At 42.7% G+C, this 12,588-nt stretch overlaps 1 protein-coding gene across 1 annotated transcript in view; it reads left to right on the top strand.

The window, feature by feature from the left end:
- htr4 (5-hydroxytryptamine receptor 4) overlaps positions 1–12,588 on the top strand; it is a 68,319-nt gene that overhangs the window by 45,060 nt on the left and 10,671 nt on the right. Inside the window, exon 4 of the mRNA XM_056439331.1 lies at positions 1–63. This exon is cut by the window's left edge and continues 138 nt beyond it. Within this exon, the coding sequence (XP_056295306.1) occupies positions 1–63 (63 nt within the window). The remainder of the gene's footprint in view (positions 64–12,588) is intronic.

Raw genomic sequence — 12,588 nt, 5'->3', positions numbered from 1 at the left:
CTCGCTGGACGTGCTGCTCACCACCGCCTCCATCATGCACCTGTGCTGCATCGCCCTGGACAGGTGAGGGGGGGGGGGGGAGTGTGTGTGTGTGTGTGTGTGCTGCTCACCACCACCTCCATCATGCACCTGTGCTGCATCGCCCTGGACAGGTGAGGGGGGGGGGGGAGTGTGTGTGTGTGTGTGTGCTGCTCACCACCGCCCATCATGCACCTGTGCTGCATCGCCCTGGACAGGTGAGGGGGGGGGGGGAGTGTGTGTGTGTGTGTGTGTGCTGCTCACCACCGCCTCCATCATGCACCTGTGCTGCATCGCCCTGGACAGGTGAGGGGGGGGGGGGGGGGGGGAGTGAGAGTGTATATGTGTGTGTGTGTGAGTGAGGGAGAGAGTGTGTGTGTGTGAGAAAGAGTGTGTGTGTGTGTGAGAGAGAGTGTGTGTGTGTGAGCGAGAGAGTGTGTGAGTGTGTGTGTGAGGGAGAGAGTGTGTGAGTGAGGGAGAGAGTGTGTGTGTGTGTGAGTGTGAGAGTGTGTATGTGTGAGAGAGAGAGTGTGAGTGTGTGTGTGTGAGCGAGAGAGTGTGTGAGTGTGTGTGTGTGAGGGAGAGAGTGTGTGAGTGTGAGAGAGAGTGTGTGTGTGTGAGCGAGAGAGTGTGTGAGTGTGAGCGAGAGAGTGTGTGTGTGTGTGTGTGTGTGTGTGTTTGATGTCATGCCCCTACAGTGACGTGTCCAGTGACTCTGATGCGCTGCGCTTCTGTTTTCCCCTTAAACTGTAACATCGTGAAAATGAAGAACCAGAAACACTGAGGAAAAGTTTCTATATTAGAAATTCTGAAAGTCAGAGTTCATGAAATATGTATTCCTGAATATAATCTTCAGAACCGTTAAGGTCCAATAAGTCTGGGGTCACCGTCGCTGGATGCAGAGACAATGCTGGCCCCTCTGTGGCCCCTCATTTAGTGATGGACCCTCAGCATCTAGACTCCGTAACTCACAAAGGAGTAATTACGTATGTAGGATGCATTCATATATAGATATATTATGTTTGTGTTCCAAATGCTCTTATTTTGAAAAAAAAATCAAAGAGATTTTATCTTTCAGTCTTTGCAAATTTTTTTTCTTTGCCGACTGTTTTGTTTTATTTCAGTTATTTATCTTCTATTTCATCTCATTATTTGAGCATATTCTTTTTTTTTACCACTTATTCTTTTTTATTTCTTTTTTAAGCAATCATGAAGTGAATTCAATAAACTGAGCCACACAGCCGGGTTCAGGTCTCACTATCTCTAAAAACACAACTAAAGGTTTCCTAAACAAATAAAATAGATACTCTCTGGATAAATAACGCACTAGAGAGCAAAGTTAAAGTATTTAAGAAGTCTAATGAATACAATGTTTGCTCTAATTAAAGAGATACAAATTAAAAAAGCTTGTGACCAGTTAGCCTCTCCAGAGCAATAAACACACACACACACACACACACGCTCCGTCCTCATTAACGCGGTGGTGGAGTAATGAGATCATTCAAGAAAAGACTCTTCAGCTGTAACAAAATGTCATCACCGGAGTGAAGAAAGCCTCCAGCTGTGATCACCGGCTACCGGAGAGTCTTCATCATGTGTGGTTGTGTTAAACGTGAGAAGACGAGCATGAAGGTTAGAGTTAAACTTCAGGAGGAGACGCCACCGTAATGAAGCTGCCAGTCAGTTTCAGCTAAATGTATGAAAGTAAAGCCCAGATTCATGTGTGTGTGTGTGTGTGTGTGATGTCATATTAAATACCCAACAGAAACATTCAAGCACCCACAATGCAAATTCACTCCAGATTAACAGAAAGTTTTTGGCAGATTCGGAACGGGATTTGTTTTATTACCGGAACTCGGATCCATAACTTCTTCTCGGTTTAGGAGTTAATCCGGCAGGCAGAGATATAAACGTCGTCACGGTGACACGCGAACAAAGAGTTATGGATTTAGAGCGCGGCAATAAAATAATAAATTATTTTGCGGCCTCGTTAAACCAGGAAGCATTAGGGGCCTTTCCAAAAAGTGTTATCAACCAGAGGGGTAGACCAACCTCTCTGTTCATGTGTTAAAGCTGCATTCTCTCTCCTGACCACCAGGGGGCGACTCCTCTGGTTGTATAGAAGTCTACGCTTTATGTGTTAAAGCTGCATTCTCTCTTCTGACCACCAGGGTGCGTCTCCTCTGGTTGTATAGAAGTCTATGCTTCATGTGTTAAAGCTGCATTCTCTCTCCTGACCACCAGGGTGACTCCTCTGGTTGTATAGAAGTCTATGCTTCATGTGTTAAAGCTGCATTCTCTCTCCTGACCACCAGGGGGCGACTCCTCTGGTTGTATAGAAGTCTATGCTTCATGTGTTAAAGCTGCATTCTCTCTCCTGACCACCAGGGGGCGACTCCTCTGGTTGTATAGAAGTCTATACTTCATGTGTTAAAGCTGCATTCTCTCTCCTGACCACCAGGGTGACTCCTCTGGTTGTATAGAAGTCTATGCTTCATGTGTTAAAGCTGCATTCTCTCTCCTGACCACCAGGGGGCGACTCCTCTGGTTGTATAGAAGTCTATGCTTTATGTGTTAAAGCTGCATTCTGTCTTCTGACCACCAGGGGGTGTCTCCTCTGGTTGTATAGAAGTCTATGCTTCATGTGTTAAAGCTGCATTCTCTCTCCTGACCACCAGGGGGCGACTCCTCTGGTTGCATAGAAGTTTATATAGTGACTCTACTTCTCTCTTGATGCATTCCCTCAGTAAACATATAAACATGAGTTTATGGTCTCTAAATGATGGTCATTCAGAGTCAAACAGACCAAAGCAGGGTATGCTTTAGGGCGGGGCTACTGTGATTGACAGCTGGCTTCATCACAGCAGTCCAATGGGTGACATCACGATGCTCACGCCCACTGAGATACATACATGTCTTTCATGCTCATACAGTGTGCAGCCGAAAGCCCACGGTGGCCAAGGTGATCGACATCATCAATTATCATTCCTCCGAACTCAAAGCGGGTCACAAAGAAAAGTGACCGGGTCCAGACGCCAACCGGCCCCCAAACGGGGATTTTACTCTTGTATGATTTCTAAAACTTCAGCAAAGTTTCCAACAGACTGCTAATTGTGTTTCCCACCGCACTGAAATTAATGGAATGAAAATGAGCGCCTTTTAGGAAAAAACACCGTCGGCAACATTGTAAAGTATGCATCATTTATTGACCCAGGTCCTCTAACTGAGCCTCAGCCTCTCAGGCTGCTGGTCTGTCCAGATGTTAAAGAGCCATGTTCAGGACCAGGACTCGGCTCCTCCCAGGAGAGGAGGCCCGAGGGGCGGTTCTGACCCCGAGGCCGGAGTCAGGGCAAACACGCTAATGAGAGGAGCTGAGTCCCTCCAGAGGAACAGCAGAGGTTAACCCTTGTGTTGCCTTCGGGTCATTTTGACCCGAATCAATATTACACCCTCCCCCCGCCTTAGGATTAATTTGACCCCATTTAATGTTTAATGTCGGTGTTCTTTCGGTAGTCAACAAACAAACATAAAGTGCCTCACACTTAAACTTGGAAAACAATATTAATTCTAATAATTTTCTGGAGGTTTGAATTGTTGGCATCAAATTGAACCCAAAGGGTAAAATATGTTAGTAAATATAAAGGTAACAGGAGGGTGAAACATTGAATCGGGTCAAAGGCGGGTGGAGGGTGTAATATTGATTCGGGTCAAAATGACCCGAAGGCAACACAAGGGTTAAGGGCCTCGGGAGAGAGGAGCTGGACTCCGAGAACCAGGTCTGTATTTATAGACCGTTCATTCAGACTATTGGAGACTATTGGAGACTATTGGAGATTATTGGGGACTATTGGAGACTTTTATGAACTATGGGAGACTATTGGAGACTATAGGGGACTATTGGAGACTATATGGGACTATAGGGGACTATTGGAGACTACTGGGGACTATTGGGAACTATTGGAGACTATTGGAGATTATTGGGGACTATTGGAGACTTTTATGAACTATGGGAGACTATTGGAGACTATAGGGGACTATTGGAGACTATATGGGACTATAGGGGACTATTGGAGACTACTGGGGACTATTGGGAACTATTGGAGACTATTGGAGACTATTGGGGACTATTGGAGACTATAGGGGACTATAGGGGACTATTGGAGACTACTGGGGACTATTGGGAACTATTGGAGACTATTGGAGACTATTGGGAACTATTGGGGACTATTTGAGACTATTGGGGACTATTGGAGACTATAGGGGACTATTGGAGACTTTTATGAACTATGGGAGACTATTGGAGACTTTTATGAACTATGGGAGACTATTGGAGACTATAGGGGACTATTGGAGACTATATGGGACTATAGGGGACTATTGGAGACTACTGGGGACTATTGGGAACTATTGGAGACTATTGGAGACTATTGGGGACTATTGGAGACTATAGGGGACTATATGGGACTATTGGAGACTACTGGGGACTATTGGGAACTATTGGAGACTATTGGAGACTATTGGGAACTATTGGGGACTATTTGAGACTATTGGGGACTATTGGGGACTATTTGAGACTATTGGGGACTATTGGAGACTATAGGGGACTATTGGAGACTTTTATGAACTATGGGAGACTATTGGAGACTATTGGGGACTATTTGAGACTATTGGGGACTATTTGAGACTATTGGAGACTATAGGGGACTATTGGAGACTTTTATGAACTATGGGAGACTATTGGAGACTATAGGGGACTATTGGAGACTTTTATGAACTATGGGAGACTATTGGAGACTATAGTGGACTATTGGAGACTATTGGGAACTATTGGAGAGTATTGGGGACTATAGGGGACTATTGGAGACTATTGGGAACTATTGGAGACTATTGGGGACTATTGGAGACTATTGGGAACTATTGGAGACTATTGGGGACGATAGGGGACTATTGGAGACTATTGGGAACTATTGAAGACTATTGGAGACTATTTGGGACTATTGGAGACTATAGGGGACTATTGGAGACTATAGGGGACTATTGGGAACTATTGGGGACTATTGGGGACTATTTGAGACTATTGGGGACTATTTTAGACTATTGGGGACTATTTTAGACTATTTTAGACGATTGGGGACGATTTGAGACTATTGGAGCAAAGCAATTGATAAAGTTGGGAAGTATTGCTATTCTAGAAGGTGCTCAAGTGTGTAGCTTCACCTCAGCAACCTTGATGAAGGTGTTCCTCCAGGATCCGTCCAGGACTCCTACCTTCTTTTCCAAAACGTAGTAGTTTTGTTGCCTCAAACAAACCAAATAGTAACTCAAAGTCCTCACGCTACTCGCGTCACGTTAACCACATGTTGAAGTCTTATCGGACCCCGCTGAAAAATGAGGTTAACGTGGTATCCGTTAAAAGTGGAAAAAACTGGAAAAAAACGTCTTTCAAAACCCCTCATAGCCTGAGTCCTTTAAATTTAATTTCAGTTACCTCCAATGAGAAAGACAAACACATACTGTGAGTTCTCTGTGTTAGGGGATCAATATCGTATTAATTAACGGTGCTGGACTCACTCATGGCTCAACATTCAGAGAAGGTACCGCTCTACAGTGAGTGAAACGATGATAGAAAAAAAGAATCCCTTCCGACATGTTTATGCTTTTGGAGGAAGAGGTTAAGTGAACCTCAGGAATGCTGCTGATGCCGTTCATTTGCTTCCAGCCTTCTGAATAAAACGCCTCGAAAAAAAGCAAAACAAGAAAATAACCGACCACGGAAGAAGAAAACAAGCACATTACCCCCCGATATATTATTATAATGAAGCTCTAAAAGGAAGCATCTGTCGACCGCATCACTGGAGGAGAAAAGAGAATAAACACAGGAGGAAACGATGAGAATCCTTTTTAAATACATAACGTGAAAGAATTTAGAGGAAAAACAACAAAAACAACAAAAAAGAGACAAACATTTCCAGTAAAATTTATTTATTTCTTACCGCTGTCAAATACTGTCACTTGGAGTTGAAAATACGTCCCGACCCAACAAAATAAACGCTGACGGAGCGTTACGGAAACACAACGTGGCATAAACAACCACGGCCACCGCACGGGGATCGTCTTACTCCCGGTGGCGGAAGCAGATTTTAATCAGTTTTAGCTGCGGAGGAAATTCAAACGGTCAAATTGCCCACTAATGTGATTTTTTACGAGAATATTTAATACGGGTGTAACAGAATTAAACAAATCAGATTTTTAAGGCACTAAGTGTATTAGCGTTGTGCTGTCGTTCAGAAAAAAAATTATAATTAAATATGGTAAATAGCCCATTACGACTTTTTACTCACTCAAACTTTAGCACTTCACCTACATTTACACTACTTTTCGAAAGTTTGGAGTCACTTAGGAATGTCCTTATTTTTCAAATGAAAGCACATTTTTTTTCAATGAAGATAACATTAAATTAATCATAAATACACTCTCTACATAGTTAATGTGTAGATGACTATTCTCTGGTGTTTAATGAAGTCTCTACAGAGGTGTGTAGAGGCCCATCTCCAGTGTTCTAATGGTACGTTGTGTTATCGCCTTAGAAGACAAACAGAGGGGTAGAAAACCCTTGTAAACCCTTTTTATGTGAGCGCAGCTGAAAACAGTTATGCTGCTGATAGAAGCTATAAAACTGTCCTTCCTTTGAGCCACAAGAAGAACAACATTAATATTTACAATATAAATCATAATTTATAACCTTATCAATGTCTTGACTATATTTTATATTCAATTTGCAATTAATTTGATAAATAAAAGTGTGAGTTTTCATGGAAAACACCAAATTGTCTGGGTGACCCCAAACTTTTGAACAGTAGTGTAGTCACGTAGGTTTTTTTCCCCATTCCTTGTAGCGTTTGGTTGCGTTCCAGCTTCCCTGTTTGCGTAGCGAGCAGCTGCTTCTTCAGGGTTGTACGCGTTCGGGCTCTAATAACCACCATCGATTAACTGTGTCGTTTTAACCACAGGGCGTTGGAGACCCATTCATTTGATTTATGTCATGTAGAGTAGCTCGCATGCTCGTTTTGCTGCCTCAGATCTGGTACGGTGATTTATTGGTTTTAATCGTTTTTTTAATCACAGTTCCATGTAGTTGCTACTTGACGGAGGGCAGAGTAGAAAACCATGACTAATTTTCCTTCATTAAATCCTCGTTTTTTTAATCTGGACTCTGGTGAAATTTTACATCTCTTTGAAAAATTGACTTTGGCTTATTTTAGCAGGACAATACTTGGGACAATAACCGCGGCTCAGGTGTCCCACAGGGGAGGTCAGAGGTCACCGTAGCTGCTTTAACTAACAATACTGAGGCTGAACAGGCTGAAAGCGCAGAGAGAAAGAACTTGGCTGAAAGACAACACAAACTTGTGTACGCGACGGAGAAAGAGAAGGAAAAGCAGGAGAAAAGAGGGGGAAATGGAGAAGAAACAGAGAGAAAGTGAGAATATATAGGACGTAAGTGAACAGCTGCAGCATGAACACATCTCATTCACCGTCAGCTGAAAAGGGCTGAAGAATGGAAACGAATTGAGACTAAAAATACGCAGAGGATGAGGACGCTCCGATGCAAAGAGGCGCTCACTGAGCACGCTCAGAGACGATCAGACTGTCGCGAGGTAGACGGAGAAGAGAGATAATTACACAAAGAGTTTAATTATCACGGGACGGACTCATATTTGGATGAACTCTTCTTTATTACAGCCGGATGTCAAAGCAAGTTACTTTTTTTTATATAACTATTTTAAATGAATTAAATAAAATAAGCGGCACATTAGAACAACCCCATAAAAATATGTTTTAAAGGGTATAAATTAAATAAAAAAGGAATCTCCATTTTCATAACAAATTTCCTACAACATTTATATTTGTTTATTTCTTTTTTTAAACAAATTTGAAACCCAAAACCACAGTTTAAGTCTGGATTGCTTTACAGAGTGGAGAGCATGTTCATTGCCAGTTGGTTTTTCGGTCACGCCGGCACAATGTCTGGATTCTCACGAGATCACGTGATCATCCGATCACACGAGACTCCGTCACGTCAGGCTTCGAGTGATCCTTTTTGTCTCCGGGCCTCCAGGAAATGTGCCGGACTTAAAAAAGTTAATTTAAAAAAAAGTTACATCCTGGCATATTGCTCACGCCATTGGACCCAACAATACTTGACTTACATTGAGAAAGAGGAGTCTTTAAATCTGTATATTTTTTTCTCTCTCCAGGTCCTTGCTAGTCCCAACAAGTGAACAGCCCTTTTTAAACATGAATTTTTACTGCTGTTTATCCTACAGGGACAATGCAAACCAATCAACATAAAACGACATGAGCCAGAGAGGCTGATTATCGAAGGCGGCACTAAAATAAAAATAAAAACGCAAATCATGGCATAAACCAAGATACAGTGGGGATCATACGGAGTGTGAACACTGGCCATGCAGGGTGACTTTACTGTGTGACAAAGACTTGTGTTGATATAGAGGAGCAAAGCTGTATGTTGAAAAAGAAAAGGAGAAAGAGATCAAAGTCCGGAGGGAATATAAATGATACCACAACGAGAGAGAAGAGCAGCGAAGGAGCGTAACGACTCCAGGGAGACGTCCTCCTCTCTCCGATGCTTTTATCCTCGGCCTCTTCTCTCCGATGCTTTTATTCAGCGTTTCCCTCTCGGGACTCGGCCGCTTGTCGTATCGACGCCGTTATAAAACGAGCCCGTCTGCGTCGATTAAAGTCTCCTGAGAGGGGGAGGGGTGCCGATGGCTGTTTGGTCAGTGTAATGAAGTACATGACACGCGTCACTGGAGACGACCTCTCTGACCCCACCGGGTTCTTAATTACTTACAACCGACATCCAGAGCGCCGCCGCTCGTCCCTCCTGAAGCGCCGCTGATTGCGTCCACCTGGCTCTAAATGTGTCTGAAGCAATCCCAGAGAATAAAAACTAACTTCTTAAAACCACAAAAAGATATTTCTTTCTTTCACCCACACGTATTTAAAGTGGCGGTGACGTCCTGACTGTGAACCCTCGTGCTCCTGATTTGCTCTCTGCTGCGAAAGGAGCTGACAGACTCTTATTTTTCTGGATATCTTGCACATTTTAGTGAGTTTATCAATGTTTTTTATGATCTCTGCTGAAATAACCCAGCTGTCCGACTCACGTCAGCATTCAGAAAGGTCAACATTTCCATCCGGGAGAACAGAATCCACCAAAAAGTCGAGTTTCCCGTTGATGGTGCAGGTGATAGTTGTGTGATAGTTTGTTCTATTTGTACAAAAGCAGCTTTGTTTGGGAGGTGAAGACCGAAGCCGATGTCCCGGCGGCGGCAGCGGCCCGTGAACGTGGAACGTGGAACGCGTCCGTGTAAATAATGTCCGAATGAAAACGTCAGAAATAAACAAGAGTGAAATGTTTTGTAGATCAAAAAGGAAACGGGCCGTTTAAAGCGCTCGCGGTCAAGACACGCCGTCGTTCAACCGCGCCGCGTCTGCTTCTAATCTTCCCCAAGTTCGTGTGTGTGTGTGAGTGTGTGTGTGTGTGTGTGTCCCTTTGTGCATCAATGCGTACTATTGGCTGTTTGGAAGTATTTAAGCTTCTGGGACTGATGCACAAAGAGACATTCAGACAATCCCCCCGGAGTCTCCAACACAAGTATGCATTTTTAAATTTGTATTATTAAACCTTTATTGAACCAGGTGAATCCCATTGAGACAGCGTCGGAAATACACCAGGGCAAAGGGCAAAACTGCCCCTAAGAACTATAATTCGGACCCTGATATCACTAATCTTGATAATTTATAAGTGTTTGGTTTTTGTTCCTTGTTGTGTGTGTCCTATCTGTACTGCCTGTACTAGGTAGGTACACCAAACAAATCAATAAATCGAATTTTTAATTGTAAGAAAACTAAGCAATAAATGATAATTGTTCATAGTTGTTTATAAAATGTAATAAAAATAAATAACCACAAAGAAATAATAATACAATTGAACATGATCGTCTGATTTATGTTTTCTGTTTGTCTTTGCTAAAAAAATCTAAGAAAACACTTTGAATCTGTAGACTGCTGCCTAATACTCTTATTATTACCTAATACTCTTATTATTACCTAATACTCTTATTATTACCTAATACTCTTATTTTTGCCATTTGTAAGACAATTGCTTGGAAGCCTAAATAAGTATATATATTAGTACCCCCAATTATAAAAAGTACCCCCAATTAATTTTTACATTTAAAGAATTGCCCTCTAAAAAATATTTCCTTTAAAAATCTATTTTTCGAGGGTGACCTGGACAAGACAGGCAGAGACACAAGAAACACATAGCTACAAAAAAAAAACACACAAAACAACAAATTAAAAGAAACTAAAAGTTAAGAGAAAATGACAAAACCAAGTTAATTTATTAAACATTGACTATTTTTTAGGAACCTGCCTCCATTTCTTTCATTTCATATTTAGAAGCATCAAGTGTTATCAGTTCTTTGAGTTTTAAATTATTCTGCAACATGTTCCAGGATGAGGAGCAGAGTACACAAAAGCCCTTTTCCCATTGTGTGCGTTGTCTGAATAGGAACACAAAGGGTCCACACTTGTGTTGGAGACTCTTAAAGAATCTATTTGCGACCTTTCATCCGTTTGGTCCATTCAAACCGAAAAGGGCCTCTCGACCTTTTCTCTTCTTTTTTTTAAATGCCGCATGCCGACCACACACAGTACACACACAGTACACACACAGTACACACAGCCCTCTGCAAATTACCGATGGCTGTGAAATGCCACGCACCGCCAGCAGGGTAATGAGGTAAGACAGGAGCCACGTACCAACCGAGACTCACGATGGGGATGAAGTGGATGAATACTGTTGCTGCAGAGCAGCCAACCCTCTGAAGGAGAGAGAGGGCGAGGCACACCGAGCTGCTCTGGAGACGACGACTTAGAACCTCAGCCAGGCCGGATGGATTGTTACAGGGTTCGTACGGTCATGGGAAACCTGGAAAAGTCCTGGAATTGTAAAATGGTTATTTCCAGGCCTGGAAAAGACATCGAGAAAAACAATTCCTCATGGACAATTGTTATATTCATATGTGCATTCACGCTGAGTTTTAAATAATGAATATGCTTTTAAAAGAGAGACTAACGCACCAGGTCGAGCCCCCGTAGGCCAGCTGTTGTCCAGCTGTTGTCCAGGTGTTTCCACTCATGTGCCTGATGAGACCAACGCTGCGTTGGAGTGGACCTGATGGACAGCTCCCTCCAGCTCCTATTAGTTCAGTCCTATTTGTTTGGACGAGACCATTTATATTGTTATAAGTAGCGACTTCCTTGTTGAAAAGATTATCTACGAGTGTAAGAGGCCGGGAAAATAAAGTTGCTTTACATAATGACATCATGAATATATTAAAACGGAACCATTGCGTTACAGAAAAAGTGAAAGTCATAAAACACTTCCTAAAACAAAAATATCTCCTCACTTTCCTAACATGTCCTCACTGTGTAGGATAACAACTGTTGGTCCTCATGATGCATGTAAGACACACACACACACACACACAACCATGATCAGACCAGGTTAAATTGTAAATGTTGAGGAATTGCAAGACAGGATCTGTCATTTTTTTTGGTGGAATAATCTCTCTCTCCTCTCTCCTCTCTCCTCTCTCTCTCTCTCTCCTCTCTCTCTCTCTCCTCTTTCCCTCTCTCTCTCCTCTCTCTCTCTCCTCTCTCTCTCCTCTCTCTCTCTCTCCTCTCACTCTCTCCTCTCTCTCCTATCTTCTGACACTCATTCTGTTTTTTCATCCTCCCTTTCCACCCTTTCCTTCCTCTGTTTCTTGTTCCTCGACTTCTTCTTTTCTATTCCTCGTATCCTCTTCCTCTTTTCCCCTCGATTCCCTTTTTTTGTCGTCTTTTTTTCATCCTCTCTCTTCCGTCTATCTCTTCTTCCTCTCATTTCACCCCCCGGCTCTCATTCACAGTATTCCTCTCTCTCCAGTGCCATTCCATTCATGCGTTTCAGAGCCAGCATCGTATCGCCGCCCGACAGCTTCCTGCTGCATTGTTTGATAACATGCTCACACAAACACACACACACACAAACACACACACACAGACTAATACTTGCTTATGTGTGTGTGTGTGTGTGTGTGTTAATGTATGCATTTAAAACACACACACAACCATTGATCAGACCAGGTTAAATTGCAGATCTTGAGGAATTGCAACACTAAGCAATGCAGCATCCGTCATTTACCCTTCTTCTTTTTTTGAGAATAATCTCTCCCTCGCTCTCTCTCTCTCTCTCTCTCTTTTAAAACTCATTCTGTTTTGTTATCCTTCCCTTCCTTCCTCTGGTTCCTGTTTCTCTACTTCTTTCCTATTCCTAATTTCCTCTTCGTGTAGAAAAAGTGAAAGTAATAAAACATGAAAACAAGATTTCCTCCCTTTCCTAACATGTCCTCACTCTGTAGGTTACAACTGTTGGTCCTCATGATGCATAGAAAACACACACACACACAGCCATTGATCGGGCCAATTAAAATG

The sequence above is a fragment of the Pseudoliparis swirei genome, chromosome 19 (genome assembly GCF_029220125.1).
Source record: "Pseudoliparis swirei isolate HS2019 ecotype Mariana Trench chromosome 19, NWPU_hadal_v1, whole genome shotgun sequence".
Lineage (NCBI taxonomy): Eukaryota > Metazoa > Chordata > Actinopteri > Perciformes > Liparidae > Pseudoliparis > Pseudoliparis swirei.
Note: the sequence above shows the minus strand (reverse complement) of the source record. Positions and strands in the feature narration are given on the sequence as shown.